This window comes from Topomyia yanbarensis, chromosome 2 (assembly GCF_030247195.1).
Source record: "Topomyia yanbarensis strain Yona2022 chromosome 2, ASM3024719v1, whole genome shotgun sequence".
Classification (NCBI taxonomy): Eukaryota; Metazoa; Arthropoda; class Insecta; order Diptera; family Culicidae; genus Topomyia; species Topomyia yanbarensis.
This window is the reverse complement of record NC_080671.1, coordinates 183,777,985-183,794,597: the sequence shown is the minus strand read 5'-3', so window position 1 is coordinate 183,794,597 and position 16,613 is coordinate 183,777,985. Positions and strand designations below refer to the sequence as shown.

The 16,613-nt window shown below is 43.8% G+C and overlaps 1 protein-coding gene across 6 annotated transcripts in view; it reads left to right on the top strand.

Moving 5' to 3' along the window:
- Window positions 1-16,613, top strand: part of LOC131682343 (uncharacterized) — a 364,899-nt gene that overhangs the window by 215,226 nt on the left and 133,060 nt on the right. For all 6 annotated transcript variants that reach the window (XM_058963738.1, XM_058963736.1, XM_058963733.1 and 3 more), the window contains exons 6-9: window positions 2,414-2,545; window positions 13,052-13,423; window positions 13,808-14,047; window positions 14,197-16,557. In XM_058963738.1, coding sequence (XP_058819721.1) covers window positions 2,414-2,545; window positions 13,052-13,423; window positions 13,808-14,047; window positions 14,197-16,557 — 3,105 coding nt within the window. The remainder of the gene's footprint in view (window positions 1-2,413; window positions 2,546-13,051; window positions 13,424-13,807; window positions 14,048-14,196; window positions 16,558-16,613) is intronic.

Sequence of the window (16,613 nt, the reverse complement as noted above, 5' to 3'; positions counted from 1 at the left end):
CAAAGCGGGACCGGACGAAATTGACAAGCACGTTTCGCCTAATAGCTGTTCGTGGATGAGTACGTAGAATGCACGAAATGCAAGGAGACTGGTCAGAGCGGACTCGACTGATCCCAAATGTGCCAGCGTGGGTGCATAGGAAGCATGGAGAGGTAACCTGCCATTCGACTCAGTTTTTGTCCGGGCACGGATGCTTCCGGAAAGTGAAACCGACAGCAGAACATGTGGTCTTCGAATGCCTTTGGTTCCAAGAAGTTCGAAGGGGTCCCAGCGAGATTGTCGACAATATCGTCGAAGAGATATGCCGCGACGAGCATATGTGGGAGAGATTCAGAGTGGTGCCGAATATACTATCCGAGATGAAGGAAGTGGCGAAGACACCAACAAAGTAACGCCGCCCACAAGAAGGTCACCGCGAAAGAACAAATCGCGCTCGGAAGAAACTCTCCCTCCGGAGAACACTTCATCGTAATAGACTAGATCCACCGCCGGGGATCAGATGAGTAGTACGCGACGTTGCACCGGGTTTAGGTCGTCGGGACACCGGCGAACCGAACACCATACTACACCGGAATCGCCGGGCCGACCTGATCACTCTACCGGGCAGCTCGTGAGTAGGCTAGATCCACCGCCGGTGACTAGATCGAGTTCATCGCGTTGAGCCGCCATCAGCGGGTCATTGGGGTGCCTGTCAAATGGAAGCTACACTCCACCCGGAATCGCTGAACAGACCTCTGCACCTTCGATAAAACTACAAGCCAAAGGACTCACAGAAGCGGACATCGGTTTCGGGAAAAATTCCTCCGCCTGGAGACTCACAGTCATAGTAGGATAAGTCCGCCGGGACTATCCGAGTAGATCGCAATAAAACTGTGAGCTAAACGGCTCACAGAAACTGGAGCTCATGGTATCAGGAGCAAAACGACTCACATAGATGGCACAGCTAAATTTTGGCCAAAAACATTAATCTACAATTTGTTCATGGTTTGTTATAACGAACTTGTGCCAAATAAAGACCTAATCTAAAAAATTTGGATTTTTTTGCTCGGGTACTGTACTTTAACCTAATCATTTTTTTTCAAATAAGCAGAAGAATATTATGAAAATATCTTAGTTACAAAGAATATGGGCTTTAAAACGGCAGTTAAAGCCACTCATAGATTTTGTTCCCCTTTTTTGGATTGGTTTCACCGTGCAACGTCGTTGGTCTTTCCTGTTGTTCAGACACAGGTCTCAGCTTTAACTGATACTTCCACATAAAAATATCCATTTATCCAGGCACTTCTTCACATGCGCCCATGGAACAATGACACCACCATACCGTAGATGTACCACTTCAATTTCTACAGCACTTCACGGTCGCTCAACACTAGGAGTCCGTTTTCGCTTTTTCGTCAGCAAATCAGAGCTTCTGTCTTGCTTCCCGGGACATCACTAGGGACCAATTGCCTTAGGAGGTTCACATTTGTCATGTGACTGTTTGGATGAAGTACCTAACCAGTAATAATTTCTTGACAAGTTTTGATAAAGCGCCTAACTTGCCCCCAAGTTGGTGCTAGTTACTAACGAGATGAAACACAAAAATCCAACTTAATTTAATGCCTTAGATTTATTGTCTCAATCCACACTTGAATAATGTTTGGTTTCTGCAATCACAAGATAGTACAACTAGTTCAATCAGGAATTTGGTACTTATCACAAAATTTATTTGATGATCTGGTCCACGTGGATTACAGTGCTGCAAAATAACTACAAATCTCCAAGCACGCAATCTTTAAAACTAGATTTAAACAATACAAGCACACGTATTTTGACAGCTACTCTCGTGTTGAGATCACATATAACCTCGTAAGCTAGCAAGGATAAAACCGAAACCAAAGAAGCCAACAAATGAATCTGCTATGAATTGCAAAAAAATACTTCAACTAAAATCTAGCACAAACCCATTTCAAGTTTTACTTGGAAAAAAGCATTCTTCCTCTTTTTTACAAAACACCAATTCATCGTCAATCATGGATATTATCGCTGTTATAAAGGTTCATTATCAGAACCTATTGAACAAAAATCTCCCTTTATCAAACTATTTATCACCGGATGGCTTTGACATTCACCGACACCGACATTGTCGGTCCTAGATCCTCAAATCCCAGCGACACTCGCTCGCTCCTTCTGAATGAAAGTCAATTTGTGGTTATAGATAAAATGTGCCTATTCATTAAACTCAATTACGGGCCACGGTTGAGATGATACGAAAGCATCGGGTCCTATCATACATATTTACACCGGTACGATCGTGATTGCTGCTGGTGCTACTGCTATTGCTGCCTGCTGTGGACGGAGCTTAATAATATCTGTGAAAAGCAATCGATCATCTACCGAAAACTAATCCATTGTTACTTTCCTACCGTTTCAGATATTGACGAATGTCAAGATCCCGCGATATCCGCTCGATGCGTCGAGAACGCAGAATGCTGCAACTTACCAGCACATTTTGTGTGTAAATGTAGGCCAGGTTTCGAGGGCGATGGAGAGGAACGATGCGCAGGTAGGTTGTTGATATTGTTTCCTCTTAAATTCAAGCGCAATAAATCGGAACGACCTACGAATATTTATGTTGTGACCTCAGGATCACGACTAGCAAATTGCTCTCCGTGTATATTAGAAAGAAAACAATCACATCATAACTCTTTCCAACGTATCGGTACCTAACGCTAAAAGAGCAAAGAGCCAATAAATTATTCCGACCGCTCCTCCACGTGGAACAATTCAACGTGACACTTTACCTGACGATGTTACTCCTGAGTCCATAAACCAGCTTAATGGTCGTTCTTTCTAATACTTTTCTTCCGGCTATCATCTGAACAACTATGAATAGAAGTTATTGAATTTCAACTGCTTTTTCAAACAAACGAAGGAGAATGAAATTTATGATGCTGTCCAGAACCTAGCTTGTTCAAACAGTCTTCAGTTCACGACAGAAGTCTCAGCTTTATTTTACAACCATAAGTACGCCAAAAGTCCATTGTTCCCGGAGTACTTATCAGCAACAGGAGATCAACGGTACGGTACTGTTTTGCTCGTACTATCCATATCGCTATCAGAACTCAGGCAATGATTTTTCATTTTCATTCTGTGAGCTGAGCAAGGAGAGGAGTGAACCCGACTTGCTACGATCAGCAGGATGCCATCGCATCGGTCACCTCTTTGGAGCCCATTGTCTGTGAGGGTTTTTTTTGTATGGGACCGAAAAACAATCTAGCCTATGGGAACGGGGATCTATTAAAATTCCTTTGTGCGGTCGCTTCCAAGGTCGCTGTAATTGTTGGCTGGCTCATTTGCAATTTTCTTCCGTATACTATTTAATACCCTTTCGCAACTGTACAGAATGAGCATTAGTTAGATCAGAAAACCGGACCGGGACAAGACATGGGTAGTGTTGTTTCTATTTATTCTGACAGCAACAACAACGATAAACTAGCCTTAAAACTAGTATTTAGTCAAACTTTTGATGTAAATGCTACTTCAGTTCAACCCATTAAAACGTTAGTAATCAGAATGGTGCTAATACCTTATATAAGACTTTCTGATGATATCAAATGTGTTGGTGGCAGCGGCGGTTGTGTGTTCTCGCTTTAGAGACAGTGCGACGATCACTGTCTCCAATGCGACAGTCATATGTTCTTCCCGGGACGTCATCATACCCCAAGGATAGTATGAGGGTATTGCATTGGGCCGGAGTCCCAAGGGTTGCAGGTTCGAATCTTGCCTCTGGGGTGATTTTTTCACTTAATTACTTTCGTTTAACACATAAAACTAATGAGGCTCTAAACTAAACTAATTTTTTTTATTATGGTGGTTTTAACCTTAGGGGCATTCGCCTCTTTTCGGGTTAGAGAAAACTCTTTTGGAAAAATCTCTAACCCTATGTGCGGGGTTGGGAATCAAACCCAGATGAGCTGCGAAGAAAACAATCGATTTACCAACTACGCTATACCCGTTCCCCTAATCTAATTTTATTGAACGAATGGTATAAGAACGGGTAAAAAACAAATTTGATTATTGGTGCGATCTCAAACTTTGAGTTCGATTTTTAGCCCTTTTTCCACTTTAAAGCTTCACTAAAAATAGTGAATGCAAAGAATTTGTAAATTCCATAAGTCATTCCTATTGGTTTTCCTCCAATGAAAAAGGTTTAAACAAAATTAGTCATATTTATTAGTGAAGAAACAAACAAATTCTACGAATTTTCTATGATAGAGGCGGGTTGAATTCCAAAATAAATCGTCTGTTCACTTAACCGACCGGCATGTACGTACAGTTTCCCGGAACAATGATCCGTCCATCGCCTTCAAATACCAAGCGTCAACTAATTTCACAGAGCCTTCCGAGAAAAGGCACCATCATTTCCATGTACATTGTACATACTAAATTATTGCTATAAAGTGAAATTGAAAAACAAATGCAATGTAAAAACCAAAGAGGCGAAAACCTGAGACCCCGTCTAGTTAGGATGGTGGACCATGCCTCTTGGGCATCCTTCCACTATTCATCTTTGTTTCATGGTTTTCAGCGTCAATTTATTTTTAACGATCTGTCACAAGCAAGCATGAGAAAAATCGCATGACGAACCGTTCCTTCGTTATTCGCAAAAAAGCTTTCTTCAGCTATGATACATTCTGTTTGCTGAGGAAATGATGCATAGCAACTTGGTGCTACGAACATACGCGAGCAAAAGCTATAACAACCAATGGGGATGCATATCAGTTGCTTTTTATTTCTATCTTTTCCCAACACTTTTCACGATGTTTTTCTCGAGCAGCTCGCAGTTTGCTTATAATTTCATGAAACACTTTCATTTCGTTTTCATATTCGCACAATATAATAAATACTTAGAAAATCATCTACCGTTTATTCAATAGTTAATAATCAAAGTTTTTCGAGATTTGCACCAATGCGCCGCTAACAGCTAAGTCACAAAGAAGTCCAACAGATCACATTCTTTGTAAAGTTTTACAAAACTACCCGTCAATAAAAAAAAAATGCAGTGAAAAAACAGATAATAAGCTTTATTCAAACATCAAGAAACCTCTGTGAGTCTCGCGAAGCTATGCGACAAACATTCACGAGTGCAGATTTGACGCTGCTCTTAGGATCGTTCGTTCGCAGTTTGCCCATCTAGTGACCTACAGTGAAACTTTTTAAGCCTTTTCGATTGGAAAGCGGGCGGACGATAATGACAGGAAAAAAAGAAAACATGCTTCCAGCTTTTTGGCAAATGAAAGATCACTGTCAGTACATCATGGACTGGATCACCGACTAATACTCCTTGGATACGCTGGAAATTCTTTTGAGGCCAGAGCCAGATCGTTGTTAGCCACCAATTATTTCCTCCATAAATTCATCGACAAACCGGTGCCAATATCCGCGTTTCCAGCTTCCCCCAAAGCTTTTCATTTGCGTTTCTAACGTCGCTTATATTCGGAAATACTCGGGCGATCGGACATTCACGTACCATTCTGAGCACTCCCTGTCCCGCCAGGAAGCGTGATACCGTCTACGGGATCTCGTTTCGTCTGATCTTCAATCGCACTATCTAAAATCAATTCAACCGAAACCTTGTATCTTCCACCGGTAGATTCGATTGTTTAGGATATAATGGATGTGTAGCTCTTTCTTTTCTTCTTTTTATTTCTTTTCTTAAAGCTGGTCATATTGAAATTGTCGCAAATATCATGCAGTAAGATAGATCGGATACCATCGTGAAGATAGCCCCACAATATACCATGTGAGTTGAAGTCTTCTAGAACTATCTGAGGTGCTGGTGGAATTTCAGTGCTGTCTAAAAGGCTTCGGTGGAATGTATATGGAAGCAATGCATAAGTCTTTGCTCTTGATTCAGGCTTGTCAAGCGGCAACTTCAATACCTGGTACCGAGCAAAGGTTAATTCAATTGAAAGAACAGCACATTTTGATGGTCAAAAAACGCTCCTCCTTAGTGTTTCTCTGTCCTAGCGAATAATGTTAAAATTTGTGGAAGTTAAGATCTACGTCGGAAGCTAGCAAGGTTATTCGTTAGGTTCACAATTCAAATGCGTTACACTGCAAATTGATTTTTAAATGTTCCAAAGAATCGATGATACTTCTGCAAAAAGTGATCTAATCCTTGACTTCGCTCGATAGATCTTGTTTTCGTATACTCCTCAATTTTTGCAGAACACTATTGCTTACAATCCAGAATTTTCACTGACTAAAGAAAAAGGGTTCTTGAAACCAACCAACCCCATACTTCAGTAGATCTTCCCAATTAAGGCCCCTGTCGGAGACTATACCATCAATCTCTACTTCGCAGCCGGGTACGTAGCCAAGATACTTCTTCATAAAAAGTTTGCAGTGAACAATCTTATTTATTTGTTCGAGGTCGTTCACAGTTCAGTCGAGTATTGTTTAGTTAGATCACAAGATAGTCCGGAAGTTTAGTTAGTTAGTTGGATCACAAGATGAGTCCGGAAGTAGACTATCCAGGGGCCGGTTGTATTAGATAAATTTCGTTACCGTTTGCTGTTAGGTTAATTAAATTTAGTTTAGTTAATTATGAGTTATTGTTAGTTGAACACAAATACGTAAATACAAATACAAATAATAATTTGTATCGAAAAGGAGAGCTATCGGCATTGCCTGATGGAATGTCAGTCGTCGAAGATACCTTCCAATTAGCAGACGCTATTATGCGGTCTCATTACCCGCGAAAAGAATGTTTTATCGAAGTGAACTTGAAATTGATGCAACGAAATTAAATTCGAACATTTTTGGTTCAATGTATTCTTACCGATTAGTTGTTTACTTCAAGCTACAGCTAATTTAATTTTTGACGAGATTTGTGAAGTTTTATCGTTGTTTATCATAACAATCGACAGGTTTTCACCGTTGTTATTGCACAGTGTAAAAGTATAAACACTCATAGTAATAGACTCGCGGATGTAAAAACCGCAAAACTGGCAACTAGAAAAACAAGCATGTTAAACTGGCATCACCCAAAAATGTGCAAGCTCGAACGTGCTCGACTGTATTCGATCATCTGTATTTATGAAAATAATTTTTCAAGTGGCTCAATATATGAATCAAAAGAAAAGTTATATGTTTGATACTGAGCAACAAGAAATTGAGAAAAGAAAGAAAAAAATCCAATTTCTTCAGAAACACAAATTTGATGAAAAAGAGCATATGTAAAATACTTTTTGTGTAGTTATATTGAACAAAATAAATATCTTTCTAAATAACATTGTGAAATACTAATACGAACACGAAAAATGAAGCCTATTGTGAATAACAAAATATATAATTTTTTAAATAAAATCGCAATACTTGTTCTGCTTGTTTGCATTGAATGACGTCATGCTCGTTTGGCTCCGGATTTTGACAGTTCGTTTGGCGCGATAAAAGTACCTTCGCTGGTCTATTACTATGAGTGTCTATATGTAAAAGAGTCTCCCGTTCAGAGATGCCAGGTACTTTTTTCACATGTCTGCAACAATAATTTTAAATGTCTGGGAAGAACAAAAAATGTCAGGAAAGCTAGTGTAACCAAAAGCCTTTATATTCCAAAATCTGCAAATATCTGCAACAAAACTAAAAAATCTGCAAATATCTGCAACCAAACTAGAAAATCTGCAAATATCTGCGTCATCGAAAAAATCTGCAGCTTATATTAAAAGTCTGCGAATTTGCAGACTTGTCTGCAAACCTGGCATCTCTGCTCCCGTTAGCATTTGGTTGTGAAAAAACCAGCGAAGAATGAGATTTGGTAAACTTCTACGACTTAACCACCAAAATTTTCCACCGAACGCAACGCCATCTATATCTCATTGTCTGCATTCTCAGATCGGCACGCATTATGGCAAGTGCATGCGATCATTGTGCAAAAACCGTCAAATCGTACGACGACTTTATCGAATTCATGAACTCTTGCTAAAATGTGGTAAATAAGAAGTGTAGGAAACACTTTAACAAGCCGTTCTAGAAAAAAAAAACTTGCGAACCCCCCCCCCCCCCCCCCCATAACTTGATATCGTTCGAAGTTGGAGTTTACCAAAAGTACCGTGATGCAGCTCGTTACCCTGACACATGGCCGCAAAGCCATTCCCAGAACATTTGGTGCCACCGAGTGATTTTCCTCCGCCTCCAGAAGTAACATGTACTCCGCTACTGGTGGTGTCTTCTCGCAATCTACTCAGTCTAGTTCACGGCGGTGAATCTGACTGTACGCTGACGGAGAGTTCCCCGGCGAAAGAGGTTCTCCCGATACCGATTCTTCTTTGGTTTCAGTACCACAACTTCTTGAGCCCTTTGGCTCCGTGTCCGGTGCCATTTAGCACTGCGACTCCTTTACGCTCTTTAGTTCTCTTCTTGTGCCATTTAGCACTACCTCCTTGATGAGCCATTCAGCCTCCAGGCTTGCTCGCGAACTGTTCGGTCTAGTCCCCGACGATGGACCTGACCTACTCCGACAGAGAGTTCCGCAGCAAGAAAAGTTCTACCGAAGCCAATCAGCTAGGTACCGAGGTCAGTTCGGAAATTCCGGTAAAGCAGGGCGTCCGGTTCACTGGTGCTCCGATGACCGGCGACTGGTGGTGTTTCGTCGCGGTCTACTCAGTCTAGTCCCCAGCGGTGATTCTAGCATACACTGACAGAGTTCTCCGGCGGAAGAGGTTCTTCCAATACCGATTCTTCTTTGGTTTCGCTATATTTCAATCGGAATAACCGGTGGGGTACCGTGGTCGGTCTGGTGATCTCGGATGGAGCGTGGCGTCCGGTTCGTTGACATTTCGACGACCCATGCTCGGTGCTCTGTTCCAGTGTAGTCGACTAGTCCTCGGCGGTGGATCTAGCTTATTCCTGCGGAGAGTTCCCTGGGTTGATTGCTCTCCCGTAACCGTTACTGTTGTTCATCACGCTGTTTCCGCTGTAAGATGGTCATGATCTACATCATAACTCTGTTGACTGTGTTCCACATCTTTACGTCGTTTGTCACTCTGTAGGCTAGATTATACGGGTTGATGTCCGGTCCTTCTGTTTTAAGTAGCTCCCTGCACGTCGCTTCAAACCGCGGACATTCGAAGATCACATACTCCGGTATCTCCTCGACATTCTCACACTTCAGACACAATGGTGACGTTGCGTACCCGAACCGATGAAGGTACTTCCTGAAGCAGTCGTGGCCCGACAGGAGCTGTTTCAGGTGAAAAGTCATCTCACCGTGCATTCTATTGAGCCACGTCGACAGGCTAGGGATAAGCTGGTAGGTCCACTTTGCTTTCTCGGTATTGTCCCATTCCTGTTACCACGTCACCAATGAATCGATTCTCATCACGTTTCCTCACGTTTCCTCACGTTTCTGGCGTCTCATTGATTGTAGAACTTGATATCCACTGCCGATGGGGATTATCTCGGCGATAACGCATACTGCCTCCTAAGATATTATTCTGTACGCAACTCGTACGACCACCAGCCGGAACGTCCTGTTCAGCTTTGGCGGTCCCGCTTGGTTTTCAGCGCCGCACCCCATCGCAATATTGGTGACGAAACACTAGATAACAGACCGACTTTTGCAAGTGTAATCAACGTGGTTGTTAAAGCTCAATCGGTCGTCGATTATCACTCCCAATTACTTCAGTGCACGCTTCGATGCAATCACGTGTCCTTCGATGGAGATGTGTATCCGCTGAGTCGCTTTGCTGACCAACAACACACCCGTCTTGTGGTAAGCTATTTGCAGCTTGACCCCGTTTATCGAGCTCTCAATCGTGTCTATTGTCTCCGTCAACGACACCTCCACTTCCCCAAGTGTCTCACTCATCACCGTTAGTGACACGTCGTTCGCGAAACGTACAATTTCCCGGACAGCCGTAGTGTTAAGACCCCATCGTATATCCCATTTCAAAGGGTTGAACCGAAAATGGAGCCCCGAGAAGCGCCCGCTGCGACTCGCATTGACTTCTACCCTTCGTTTGTCTCGTACAGCAGTACTCTACTCTGTAATTTGCGCTTCAGGATCTGGCTCATTTTTCTGTGCAGCACTGCGGCATTAGCCTATACGATACAGGATGGCCCGGTGACTTCCCTGACTTAAACAGCAACATCAGCTTCTGTACCTTCCACATGTTCGGATATTCCAAGATCGCAGCTTTCAGCACCACGTTTGGTAATCCATACAGATCGGAGACTTTATTTAATTTTGGTCGCATCGACGCTTCTTTGAGCTCCTCGTTAATCAGTTGTGTTTGCTCCTTCTTCTTCGCCGTACGATGTCGGTGACCAGATAGTTGGATCGTGCTTCGGAAACAGACCCTCCACGATTATCTTTAGCTTACCCGGGCATATTTCAGCTGGTGTCGACGGGCCCTCATCTTCGTCATGACGACTCAGTACGCGTCCCCCAGGGATTGGCGTCTACTTATCAGCATAGCTACTTATGACAAACTGGCTTGCTAAGCTTGATCTCCCGTTTTAAAGCGTCCCTACCTTCTAGACACGTCGCATACGCTCCTCTCTCACCCTCCGATCTTGCTCTCTGAGCCCGCCTTCTGGCTTTAAGACAAGCAGCGTGAAGCGTACTGAGCTACTCATTTAACCAGTAAGCTGCACTGTCTACTGCATGGCTCCAGTTTTCGTGGCATTGTAACTTCACACGCCGTCCCAATCCTGCTTGTTAGATCAACCGCATCAACGTACTTGAGTCCGCTGTTCGCCGAAGTGACTCAACAAAGAGGTTTTTGTTAAAGACTTTCGTGTTCCACTTTACCTTACCGATTGTCCTTCACCGTGCTGCAGCAGGGTTCCATGGACCGAGGCGGGTGGCGAATCGTCTGGTGATCGCTATGGGGATACTTCTCGCACACTCTCCAGTCCATGTTCGCCGTCAGTCAAGGACTACAAAATGTGGCAGAATTTCTCTCGGTACCGATGTCCTTTTCGTGAACCAGTAAGCTCCCAGTTTTGTCACGATACCAAGAGCTATTTAGCTTCCCCGCGACCTACTCGTTGTAATCCTCGGCGATAGACCTAACTTCCACAACGAGCCGACCGGTAGGTGTCGAAGTCTTCCGCCAATTTTCACTTCAAGGAAAAATTCTCACAAGACAAGCTTTGCAAATGAAACTTTAAGAATTTCATTTAAAATATTAGGCGTATTTTTGTTGAACATATTTAATGTTTTCAAATTTCTTCAAGATATTTCGAGGGGGTGTTTGTCACAACCTCACCCCCCCCCCTCCCCCTATGCTACTATGCGCTGAGCTGGCCAAACTCGGTGTTTATGAACAACTTCTACACTGGTTTCGTTCCTACCTCGATGGAAGCAAATCCAAATCAGCATTAAGGATTGTCTATCTGCACCATTCTTCGCTACATCCGGCATCCCAAAAGGAAGCTATCTCGGTCCAGTAATATTCCTCCTCTACTTTAATGACGTCAATATCGCATTACAAGGACCCACGCCTTTCTTTCGCCGACGAGATGAATTTTTTTGACAGATGCGGGATAAAACCAAAGCCGAGCTTCTCAGAGGGAACTGGAGAGCTTTAGTACGTGTAATCTAAACAGAATGGTTTTAAACCCGAGTAAATTCGGAGGGGTCTGTTTGTGAAGGTACAATAAATAAATAAATAAACGCATTGCGAGTGATTTTGTGTGTTTGTAATTCAAGCGTATATATTGCGAAAATGTGGCAAATTTCTAGTAATACGTTGACCCTCACCCTAAGCTATCGTACCACCGACTCGAGCAAAAAGTGTTACGCCGGCCCTGGACCTAGCCCGTGCTCCATATATGAAATTAATGGTATTTTTTCGCAAACGCAATAATAATAAAAGGAACAAGGGAACGTGAATACATTAAAATTAGGTTCACTTTATTTCAGTAAGTTTTAAACAGCTACTCTAGTCGATATACATGCTCATGGCAACTGAGGTTGTATGGCCACCGTTGCAAATTCTATGCCAGATCATTAGCTTCCAGCAAAAACCAGCTTAAGCTAGGCGGGATATCACCACGATCGTTTCTTCTTCCATATACAAGTATCCTTGGTACTTCATCAGAACTAAGTAGTGCAATTTCTAAAAGCATATTTGGCTATAAGTTTCTGCTTCAATTTCCAATCGTAATGATTGCATGCTCTAAAAGAACAGCAGTGTTTGCGATATACCGACCGACAATCTTGGGTTTGGCTTAATTATTTTCAGTTCGTTCCCGTTCAATCGCCGATCGTATCTTCCACTACTACGCCCCGACATTCAATTGAAATATCTGAAATTGAATATAAGCTATATCGAATTGATAAGCAATTTATACCAAATTACTTAATTTTCTGAGTGTATTACCCGTAGGCTATTTAGGAAATCTTAAGTGGTTTAAAGTGGTTAAAATTATAGTTTTATCAACCAAGGAACTGCTTTGGTCCGACTCGCCACCAACTGGTCTTGGTTCACCTCCGCCTCCTCCATAATTCTTCTCGTGCACAATCGAAAGAATCCACGATCAAACAAAATGACAAAAAACCACAGCAGCAGATCTAAAGAAGCATATTTCCTACAACCATTATGAGCTTCCGCCATGGGGTCCACCGTTCCTAGAAGCAGCACCGTGTATGCATAAACGCAATTATACACATCGGTAATATTTATGTTCGCTTGATGGTTGTTTTCCTTCATTTTTTCCTCCTTCAATATTATGCATTCATGCGAGAGCCTGCATTATATCCTGCATGTCTGCATCGGCCTTCCGTTCTTGCAAGCAAACAATTCAAAGAAGTCCGCCACCAAGGCACACCGCCCTTCGCAAACCAATCACCTAGGCTCACGTTTCTGCATGGCTCCGTGTGGCTGTCGAGACCTCCCGAGAGCTAAATTAAAAGAAATCAATATAATGAAATTAGGATCAGTACCTCCCGCTGCCGATAGCACAGTTCTGAATAATAATTCAATTTAGTGTGTCGTTCGTGTTTCGTCTCGCTGGCATAGGACAACAATTATAATCTTTAAAATATTCCCTTTTGCAGACATCAATGAGTGCCTCGATCCTCAGGCCTGCGGGGTGAATGCCGAGTGTGTCAACTATCCCGGCAATTACACGTGTCTGTGTAAGGATGGCTTCGTCGGTGATCCGTACAACGGGTGCGGAGATATCGACGAATGCGCCCAGCCAGGCGTTTGCGGACCCGGTGCCATATGTACGAACCTTGAGGGCAGTCATCGCTGCGACTGTCCTGCTGGGTTCGATGGAGACGCACGCTCGGCCCAAGGTTGCGCCGATTTCGACGAATGCACACGCTCGCCATGCGGAAGAAATGCTCTGTGTCGAAACGATGTCGGAAGTTTTCGATGCGAGTGTTCCGAAGGTTTTCACGGTGATCCAATGACGGACTGTCAAGGTAAGTGCCCCGGAAGGCACAACGTGCTCCAATCAATTGTTTTAACATTTAACAATACGTACTCCATTCTTCCACCACCCACACACCGTTGGTATTGTGAGCAAGAGGGAGCCATTGCTTTACTTTATTTAATTCAAATTTAATCCCATTGAAGATTGCAATCACTAACCAACATTCATTTTCTCATTCCCATTTTGTAACGGCTGTCGTCGTACACGGTCATAACTTCATAAACATCGCCGACTCGATGTGCGTTGTTTGTCTTCGGCAATGCGCAACGGATGCTTAAACCGTACTAACAAACACCTGGCGACCATCCACACCAACCATACGCACCAAAAACATTTCAACACACCAACACACATACTCTGTTCGGGTGGACAGATATTGACGAATGTTCGAATAATCCATGTGCTGAGGGTGCCAAATGTACCAATACGCCTGGTGGCTTCCGGTGTAGCTGCCCGGCGGGAATGACCGAATCGGGCAGCGAATGCGTCGACATTAACGAGTGTGCTAGGTCTAACGCTTGCGGGGAAAATGCCAAATGCATCAACTTTCCCGGCTCATACAAATGCTTGTGCCCGCAGGGCTTCCAAGGACGGGGAGAACTTTTTTGCAAAAGTTAGTTTATTTTCTAATTCTTAATTTACGGTGAGGCCAACGGTAACGGCAAACTTGAGTGGATTGAATTTTCATGGATGCCGTCATCGATGGCCTAAGCTTTTACTCACTAATCCCCCACATACACACATACATATTTTTTGTTGTAGATGTAAACGAATGCCTAGATAATCCCTGCGGGGAAAATGCGATGTGCACGGATACGGTTGGTAGCTTTGTTTGCTCATGTAAGCCAGAATACACAGGAGATCCATTTCGAGGATGTGTCGATATCGACGAATGTACGGCGTACGATAAGCCGTGCGGCAATCATGCGGTATGTGAGAATGCTGCTCCCGGATATAACTGTTTGTGTCCCCAGGGGTACGTGGGGAAACCGGATGCGAAAATTGCTTGTGAACAGGCCGATGTTAACATACTGTGTACCAGTAACTTTGACTGCACCAACAACGCCGAATGTATCGAGGGGCAGTGCTTTTGCCAGGATGGGTTCGAGCCTCAGGGATCAAGCTGCATCGACATTGATGAATGTCGCATGGACAGCAAGGTTTGTGGACCATCTGCGATGTGTATCAACACTCCCGGATCTTTCAAATGTCAATGCGAAGCCGGTTTTATCGGAACACCGCCAAGAATCCAATGCAAGACACCCTGCGCTGATGTCAAATGTGGGAAGAATGCCTACTGTAAGGCTGAAGGACAGGAAGCTTTTTGCATTTGCGAAGAAGGTTGGACATTCAATCCTGCTGACATTTCCGCAGGTTGCGTTGATATCAATGAGTGTGATCCTTCGCAAGGACCTAGTGGAAGGTGTGGCGTAAATTCGATCTGTTCGAATCAACCCGGTAGCTTTAGTTGCCAATGTCCCACGGGATTTACCGGTGACGCGAATCGACAATGCTACGATATAGACGAATGCTTAAGGCCTAACGCTTGTGGTGAAAATGCCATCTGTAAAAACCTAGAGGGAACCCACCAATGTTCCTGTCCGACAGGTTCCATTGCTGATCCTGACCCTAGTGTAAGATGTATTACCATTGTAACATGTACCAAAGATCACGACTGTCCAGGTAACGCAATTTGCGATGCCCAGAAACGATGTCTCTGTCCAGAACCAAATATTGGAAATGATTGCCGGCATCCGTGTGAAAACACTGCCTGCGGACCTAACTCGCACTGTATGTTAGTTAACGGAGAAGCCCAATGTTTGTGCAGTGAAGGATTCACTGGTCATCCCGGGCAGTGCGTCGATATTAACGAATGTTCTGGTAATCCATGTCCAAGCGGTGCAATCTGCTCAAATCTGCCCGGTGGTTACACATGCCAGTGTCCAGGTGGAAGCTCAGGTGATCCGTACTCTGGAGGTTGCTCAAAATCTGCTCTGCACACATGTAGCGAACAAAATCCTTGTCCCAACGGAGAAAAATGCATCCAAGATGTATACAGTGGAAACAGTGTATGTATTTGTGGGCAAGGTTATAAACGAAATTCAAAAGGCACCTGTAGAGACATCAATGAATGTAAAGATCCCAATAAACCGGCATGTGGTATTAATGCCATTTGTAAAAATCTACCGGGAAGCTACGAATGTCAATGTCCTCCAGGATTCAATGGGAATCCATTTCTTTCGTGCGAAGAATGCAATAGATTGGAATGCAAGTGCCCTGCTCCCTACAAATTTGTTGACGGGAATTGCGTCCTGGACAGCTGCTCTCCCGACGGAAAATGTCCTGGTGGTGCTGAATGTATCTCGATTACGGGAGGAGTAAGTTATTGTGCTTGCCCGAAAGGTTTTCGAACACAAGCGAATGGAAAATGTGAAGACATTGACGAGTGTTCCGAAGGTCGACAGGTGTGTGGTTACGATGCAATCTGTATGAACACTATTGGAGGGTACGAATGCAAATGTCCGCTAGGATTCTCCGGAGAGCCTTACCACGGGTTGTGCGCACTAGCTCAGAAACGCTGTACTGCTGATCGCGAATGCGGAGCTAACGAAAATTGCGTTCAACCAGGGGAGTGTGTGTGTCCTCCACCCTTCTACATGGATGCTTACGATTCCAACAAATGCAAAAGCCCGTGCGAAAGATTCCCTTGCGGAATTAACGCGCGCTGTACACCAACAGACCCACCGCAGTGTATGTGCGAGATCGGTTATAAAGGCGATCCACTGACCGGCTGCGTAGACGAGGATGAGTGCGCTAATACACCGTGTGCCTATGGAGCACAGTGTGTTAATCAGAAGGGTGGATACAAATGTGTCTGCCCGAAGGGGATGGTCGGAGATGCATACAAAGGTGGCTGCATACTGGAAGAAGGCTCAATTAGAAGTCAGTGTCGACGGAATGAAGACTGTGCAGACACTTTAGCTTGCGAACGGGGAACATGTGTTAGCCCCTGTAGTAGTTTGCTGTGTGGTACCAACGCCTACTGCGAGCCAGATAAACATGCCGCTTGGTGTCGTTGTAGAGTGGGATTCGTCGAAGGTCGTAACGGAGATTGTGTGTCACGTAAGAATTCCTAAAAAAAAATCCTGATTACAATATGACAATTATAATGAAATCCA